The following is an 8,404-nucleotide window of genomic DNA, read 5'->3' as shown; positions in this document are numbered from 1 at the left end:
GGAGCAGAACCGATTGAGCAGTTTTGAGGTAAAATAAAATCTGTCTCTTATACACATCTAGATGTGTATAAGAGACAGGGGGGAGGTGGCTAGAAAGGGGGGTGGGGGGAGGCAAGGATGCGTTGCAGGAATAGCACCTCATGCTTCTAACAACTGCTGCGTTCACGTCAGGTTAGATTGCTCGAATAATTATCTAAATTTCTAAAAATATAGTAGATTAGAGATGAAATACTCATGAAATATTCTTATAAGTAGAATAATTTGGATAAAATGATGATCTTTCAATCGAATAGTCGCTGAGTAATTTACTACAGTGCAAAAATATTTGAATTTTGAGCTGCAATGCGTTAGACGAGGCGCTTGGACACTGACTCATCTGCAACCTTGCACGGTGCGCCCCAGACGTACGATTGAGGACGTTCTATAAAGTCCATATATTTCTTGCAAACTTTAATTAGAGTTTGAACAAAACTTTGATTTAATTACAAATTCCACAGTTGAGCCTTTATTGCATATTTATATGCTGTGAAAGGCATAAATTCCACATGTTCAGGGTATGACAACGCCGGCAATTGACTGTGGTATGAGCACAGATAAGATTGCAGTCGGCAGCAGTGACGGTCGGGGCTTATCTATGTTCAGACGTGTCCGTGTCAGAGTGCGTCAGAGTCACATGTCTGAAAGTGAACGCTACCGCTGCCGTTTTTTACACTTTCCAATACGAAAATACACACAGGAAAACAAATTGTGTACTTGAATTGTTATAGATGCAATTTTAATGTCCTTGAAAAGCCGTATAAAAATAGCTCGAGGTTTCAGTGAACAAATGAGTTACGTGACATAATGACATTGAACTTGCCGGGAAGTCCTGATCTTCGTTCACTTGTTGCCGCGAAATTGAACAATAATTCAGGTAGGAATAAGATGGCGAACGAGAGGCTAAAATTCTCTCGGCAATTTGTTAAATTTAAATACGCTACTTACTAAACTAGGTTTATTCTTAACGCTTAGCTTGAGCAGGCGACGATTGATAATTAAAGATATATTATAAAGAATAAAATAAATTTACTCAGTGATTCTGTGTTGATGATGGCACACGCACCATTTTATTCGTAATGTTATTCCTACCTGAATTGTGAGTGAAAACTTACTGCCCATGTCAACACACGTGTTTCCCTACCCCTAATGCTATTCCTACCTGAATTGTGAGTGAACACTTACTGCCCATGTCAACAAGTGTTTCCCTACCCCTAATGCTATTCCTGTCTCTTATACACATCTAGATGTGTATAAGAGACAGCGGGTGCCCCGCTGCTGTCACGGGTGCCCCGCTGCTGTCACGGGTGCCCCGCTGCTGTCACGGGCTGTCTCTTATACACATCTAGATGTGTATAAGAGACAGGGCTGTGGTAAATAGCGGCGCTTTGCGTGGGCTGTGGTAAATAGCGCTGAACGTGCGCGGGCTGTGGTAAATAGCGCTGCACGTGCGCGGGCTGTGGTAAATAGCGCTGCACGTGCGCGGGCTGTGGTAGATAGCGCTGCACGTGCGCTGGATGTGGTAAATAGCGGCGCACGTGCGCAGGCTGTGGTAAATAGCGCTGCACGTGCGCAGGCTGTGGTAAATAGCGCTGCACGTGCGCGGGCTGTGGACGTTACGAACATTAATGTACAAAATTGTAAAAAATTGTGGTAGATGAAAGACAATGCCTACATCCATGCTACAATAATGAGCTCTAAATGACGGCAAACAATTTGTTATTTATAATAATTTTGCAAAAGTATGCGACGTGTTATTGATAAAATATCTTTCACATTTTAATGGTAACGCTTTAGTCTCTGCCAGCGACCCCGGTCTTCTTTTTAGTGTGGATATATTTTCAGCTCATGTACTTATCAACTATAAACTGAAAATTGTTTATGTATAATATAATATATCTCCTGTCATTATAATATTTAGTGTCAAAGATTAAGATTTTGCAATATATATTTAAGTTAAATTTTATAGCTAGTATTTATTGTATAAACACTGAATTGGAATAATGAATTACTCGTTGTTGAAGACAACTTGTGATGGTCGCCGTGACTGTATAGCTCCTAAATTAATCTTCCTTGTATTCAAAATTTTAAAATGTTCGTTATTTTCAGGTTGAAATGATGTTGAAATTGTCACGTAAATTCCCCATAATTTTACTTGCGAAAGAAGTCAAATTAAATTGAATAAATATCTGAATTATAAATAAATAAATAAATTATAGTAACCTATTGTCCCGATTAATGGCTCCATGCGTGCGATTATCGAGGGTTGATGATCGGCCATTGTGCACGATTATAACGATTATAACGTGATATGTCTGCTGTGATGGAACAGTGAAGTGGTTAATTGCATGGTGAGATGCTTGGGTTAATCGCGGCTGATTACTGATAATCAAGTGTTGGTTGGAAATAATTTATCATATAACTATTATATTTTTTGTGCTCTGTCGATTACCGTGCATGTATTGCGATGATTATAATGATTTGTGGTGAAGTTGCACGGGCGATAATCAAGTAACAGTGAAGATAATCGCGTGGCAGTGAAGATAATCGCGTGGCAGTGAAGATAATCGCGTGGCAGTGAAGATAATCGCGTGGCAGTGACGATAATCGCGTGGCAGTGACGATAATCGCGTGGACGGTGGTCGGGTGTGAGGCTGTCGTCGGACTGGACCCTCCGCCCCCACGGACGCCAGCACACCCTGCGCCCCACCCAGGTGGGTGATACCGCCCCCCCTCCCCACCCAGGTGGGTGATGTGCCATTACTCCCATCACCTCCATCACTCATCACCTTCATCACTCATCACCTCCATCACTCATCACCTTCATCACTCATCACCTCCATCACCCATCACCTTCATCACCCATCACCTTCATCACCCATCACCTTCATCACTCATCACCTTCATCACTCATCACCTTCATCACCCATCACCTTCATCACCTCCATCACTCATCACCTTCATCACTTTCACTCATCACCTCCATCACTCATCACCTCCATCACTCATCACCTCCATCACTCATCACCTCCATCACTCATCACCTCCATCACTCATCACCTCCTTCATCCATCACCTTCATCACTCATCACCTCTATCTTCATTCACCAACTACACATGAATGTAACAACTCAATACACAGATAAGCTCATACACACAAGAATACAACACACACAAAACACACAAGCATTGCCACGTGCACACAACCTATAACACTCAGACAACCTCCGATCTGTATGTCTGTGTATGTCTGTATGTCTCTGTATGTTCTCTCTATTTCTGTACCGGTATGTCTCTGTAGTATATCTTATCTTTATGTATGTCTCTTTATGTTCTCTCTATGTCTTTTCTGTATGCCTCTGTGTGTCTGTATGTCTCTGTACGTCTCTTTGTCTCTGTATGCTTCTCAGCTTCTGTATGTTCTCTATATGTCTGTATGTCTCTGTATTTTCTCTTTATGTCTGTAAGTCTCTGTGATGCCCCCACCACATATCTGTATATCTTTGAATGCCTCTGTATGTCTGTATATTTCTGTATGTTCTCTGTATGCCTCTGTATATCTCTGTATGTCCGTATTTAACGTATACGTTCTAAGTGTGAGAGGCGTGGCATGGATCGTTGTATAAGCTGTAAAGCATCTATTCATCTGTATACCTGTGTTCTGTATGACTGTATGAGTGCCGGCAGATACACTATCTTGATTATATGCAAATGATGACAGTTGAGCGTGAAGGAAGCCGCCACTGTCGCCGCTAACGACCGCTGTTGTGGCGGCTGTGGCGTCCGGCGCCACAACACGCGCCACGGCGCTGTGGCGTCCGGCGCCACAGCGCTGGCGCTACTCGAGGAGCGGCTTCTCGGGTGTAGGTTATATTGATGAATCTGTAGTTCTAAGCGGTACATGGTGCAACATGTTACAGTTCAACGCGGTACATGTTACAGCTCAACGCGGTACATGGGACATGTTACAGTTCAATGCGGTACATGGGACATGTTACAGTTCAATGCGGTACATGGGACATGTTACAGCTCAATGCGGTACATGGGACATGTTACAGCTCAACGCGGTACATGGTACAACATGCTACGCGTTACAGGTTACATCATGTAACAGTTCAGCACGGTACATTTTCAAGCATGTTATAGTTCAACGTGATACATGTTAGAAGATATCGCGCGTTAAAGAAATAAGGCATGTTTCCTCATCTATTTCGTCATTTGTGTTGTGTGGTCTCGAGGCAAACTGTCTCGTATTTCCTCAGCTGCCGAGTCTATAGAAGCTGTATTTATTTTCAATATATTACAGATTTTCAGTGAGTTTTTGTTGCATAGCACCGTGAATATATAAGGGATGTTAGAGCGCGTATACACAATAATTTTTATTAGTGATTTTGATGGAATCCATCTGTCTCCTGTAGCTGAAAATAAAAAATTTGCTTATAAATTCTAAATAGGAGTTCAATAAAGTTCTTTGTTGAATGTTAGGGTCAGCAAGTTTTTCTTTAAACAATATTCGTTAGTTTATAAATTATCAATCATTGGAAGGATTTGTAGTGACAAGATTTTCAGTGACAGAATTCCGACTGATGTGACAAATGAGATTCAGATCAACGATAATTTACAATTTAGTAAGAATATGTCAACATATGATGTCAACATATGACAACGCGCCGCAAAATCAACTTACTATGGTGGGTCAACGATTAAGTCAACAGTTATTGATTCCATCACCAGAGTTATGTCGCTCTGAAACATCAAAGGAATAATTGTTGATCGCCTGAACTGAAATCAGTTCGTGGCGCCTAAGTGAACCGAGTTCAGTTCACTATTAGTTGTGTATTAATCCAGCAGTGATACATGAGTTATGCGGCAAACAGGTATGTATAAGTTATACGACAAAATCTGTATTAATCAAGCAGTGATACATGAGTTATGCGGCAAACAGGTATGTATAAGTTATGTATGAAGCGACAAAATACATCAATAGCATTCCTGCAGCTGCCACAAATTACGCTAATTATAGACCATCACAGCGATGGTTATCAGAGCTCACGCGACGTTTGATCAGTAATAATCACACCCCAAGTAATTACCTCCCTGATAAGGAGACTGATAACCCCCATCATTACAGTCTTCAGTTCCAGTTTAATTATCCATTGTTTCATGGATTTCGGGCAATCCATTCTACTATAACAAAAAAAAAAACCTTACGTACTGCCAACTCTTGGTAAGATTTGTGCAAAATTAGACACAAGTGGCAAATATAGAAACTCTTAATTAGTGTGCATAATAACTGTGATGTTAGTGAGATAATTGGGCTGGAGTGCAATTATTTAATATTTCCGCTGTGATTGTTAAGAAATTTGTTTAGGAATTTGGTGCAATGAAACCGTCATGAACTGCAGTGCTATCACGGGTGCCCCGCTGCTGTCACGGGTGCCCCGCTGCTGTCACGGGTGCCCCGCTGCTGTCACGGGTACCCCACTGCTGTCACGGGTGGCCCGCTGCTGTCATGGGTGGCCCGCTGCTGTCACGGGTGGCCCGCTGCTGTCACGGGTGCCCCGCTGCTGTCACGGGTGCCCCGCTGCTGTCACGGGTGCCCCGCTGCTGTCANAAGGGGTGGGTTGTGTGAGGGTGGGGGCTGGCCGGGGAGGGGACCATAGACTGGGGTATTAAATGATGCACATATCATTGCTATAGCATAACTTTCTACCGTTATTGTCATGTTTTATGGCATTTGTTGTGTTTAAATAAAATAGTGAGCCTTTGTGCGCGTTATCGGGTGTTGATATGTACTGTATTTTTATATAACTCAATTGAGTTTTGATCAGTTTAAAGCTAGGGCAATCCTGTCCTCAAACTTCTAGACAGATGCATATTTTCTCGTAAATTATTCGTGTCGTCACTTCTAGCCAAAAATAGCAAACAAATTTATTCTTCTCATTAACTGGCAAATTCTTAATTTATTAATTTAATTATTTTGATAGAATATGATGACCAGATACTAAGAGAAATATGATGATCAATCATTGTGATGAAATATAGAAATCAATTATTGTCCGTGAAGGCCTGCATAATTGAGCTCCCTGCCCTCGAGACGCCTCGTGGCGGCGCACGGTCATTCCGTATTGTAAATTTTATTATAATTTAATTATATATGTAATTAGCGATATTTAATTAAAAGTAAACATCGCTTGAAAGTTCCAAGTTGGAGTTGAGGGGAAGTTCAAAACAGAATGCGCGTGAATCTTCTTAGTTAACATAACTTTTTATCATGCATTCTTATTAAGGATTCTTTACGTTATTATGGTGAATGTTACTGAAGGAAACGTGACTGAGGGAAATGGGACTGAGGGAAACGGGACTGAGGGAAACGGGACTGAGGGAAACGGGACTGAGGGAAACGGGACTGAGGGAAACGGGACTGAGGGAAATGGGACTGAGGGAAATTTGGCTGAGGTAATTGTGACGCATAACAACACATAAAAGAAGGAAGCTTGTTGAGAATCTATAAACACATTAACGCAAGCAGACTCTCTTGGATTACACGATAAACTGTAAAATTCAACTATTCACAAGAATTTTTTTCATTAAACTGAACAATTCAGATCACTTCTGAAGAATCCAAGTAAACGCAGCAAAATTTGCACAACGAGAGTGCAAAAGAGCTAACCTGTTCGGTTAGCTCTTGTGCAACAGAAGTCGCTTTCTTATCTTTCAAAGCAACCGTAGATAAAAATATAGAAAAATTATCTACGAGTTTTAGAATGGCTACAAAGCCTTTTGATGACTTCGGCAACTGCATGCATGATGTCCATGGCCACTAAATCAAATGGAAATATGCTTGCAGATACTTTATAGTTTATATACAGTTGGCAAATATTACAAGTGAAACACATGTCGGCAGCTACCTTATTTAACAACGGGAGAGAAATTTGGTTAGACAGTAAATTAATAAGTTTGCGTTTGCCAACTTGAGCAAAAGATTCATGAGCTTTAACAATCTTTGAGGTTGAAAACAAAAATGGAACTACAGGAACTGACTTTCGGTTTCTATCGATAACAAGTATATTGTAAATGACACGAAATGAACATGCCTTTACATTTGAATGGCTCAAGTGCTTCACCTGTCCAGAGCTTTGCGGGTACGGTCTCTTATTTAAAACATTTCTCCTGACGGCTGAGTTTATAGGATCGTTATTTTGAATTTCAATAGTCGAATAATAACGATAATAAGCCAATAACGCAGCCTAAAGTTACTATGCCTATCCAGGTTATCATTTAGTCAATCTGACTCTTGGTCATCGTCTGACTACTATCAGGCACTATTGATCCAATAAAAATGTCGTTTGCCCAAAATGAGCTGGAACATTTCTTTGCATTAAATAATGTCAATTTGGTCGCTGAACGTGCCTCGTCTTGAACATTCTGAACAGACTGTATACATGGGTCAGGATTAGGAGATATATTTGTCTTCGATTAAAAAATTGTTCCTAAAATAAAACAGCATTACATGTCATCTCCACGTACTGCAACAAACGTACTACAACACATTGAACACAGGGACACCTGGGACAGAGAGCGCTAAGTAAACAATACCTAATATATTGTCACTTTCACCATTAATGCTACTCACCATATCACCATTTAATTGCTCTACAGTAACCTGCACATTACTGCCCCGTGTTATTTTAAGCGCTAAGTCGCTAATTAATTGGATTTCCGCAACCGTGTCAATCAAAGCACGCAGTTTAATAGCATAAAACAGACACCTTGACACTTGAGACGGTTATTGGTTTATTAGCACACATACTTTCATGGAGAAAACACATATGTATACTTTCTCGCATATATATTTTTTTTCTCACATGTGCTTTCCCGAACATGTCCACTAGTCACAGTATTCACATTAATATCATCACACGACTGCAAGTAATTTACAGTCTTGGCTGCAACAGTAACTTCAAATCAACATTGTATCAGTAACTTCACATCACTATAATCACTATAATCACTATAACAAACTATACATTTCGTTCGGGGCGAACAACGTCATTCCGACAGGTGCAGCCGTCGAACGTGTACATACTTGTTCATTTTTGTTCACCCCCCTCTTCTCCCACCCACTCTTCTTCATCCCCCTCTTCTCCCACCCACTCTTCTTCATCCCCCTCTTCTCCCACCCACTCTTCTTCATCCCCTTCACACCCTTGTTCGCCCCTTCACCCTTGTTCACCCCCTTCACCCTTGTTCACCCCTTCACCCTTGTTCATCCCCTTCACCCTTGTTCACCCCTTCACCCTTGTTCACCCCTTCACCCTTGTTCACCCCCTTCACCCTTGTTCACCCCTTCACCCTTGTTCACCCC

The 8,404-nt window shown here is 41.3% G+C and overlaps 2 protein-coding genes across 2 annotated transcripts in view; both read left to right on the top strand.

The window, feature by feature from the left end:
• The first annotated feature begins 2,162 nt into the window (after positions 1–2,162).
• The window catches only part of LOC108680762 (helicase SRCAP), an 18,311-nt gene continuing 12,069 nt past the window's right edge, over positions 2,163–8,404 (top strand). Inside the window, exon 1 of the mRNA XM_018169658.2 lies at positions 2,163–2,750. The gene's annotated coding sequence lies outside the window, so the exon portion shown is untranslated. The remainder of the gene's footprint in view (positions 2,751–8,404) is intronic.
• Positions 2,789–3,157, top strand: LOC108680758 (histidine-rich protein PFHRP-II-like). The gene has a single exon (XM_018169653.1). It carries the CDS (start codon positions 2,789–2,791, stop codon positions 3,155–3,157), a length of 369 nt encoding a protein of 122 aa, XP_018025142.1.

The sequence above is a fragment of the Hyalella azteca genome, unplaced genomic scaffold (genome assembly GCF_000764305.2).
Source record: "Hyalella azteca isolate HAZT.00-mixed unplaced genomic scaffold, Hazt_2.0.2 contig11006, whole genome shotgun sequence".
In the NCBI taxonomy this organism is placed as follows: domain Eukaryota; kingdom Metazoa; phylum Arthropoda; class Malacostraca; order Amphipoda; family Hyalellidae; genus Hyalella; species Hyalella azteca.
This window is presented reverse-complemented; position numbering and strand designations above follow the sequence as displayed.

Bases quoted from the DNA above. Each gene is read 5' to 3' on its own strand.
- LOC108680758 (XM_018169653.1), top strand. From the start codon at position 2,789: ATGTGCCATTACTCCCATCACCTCCATCACTCATCACCTTCATCACTC.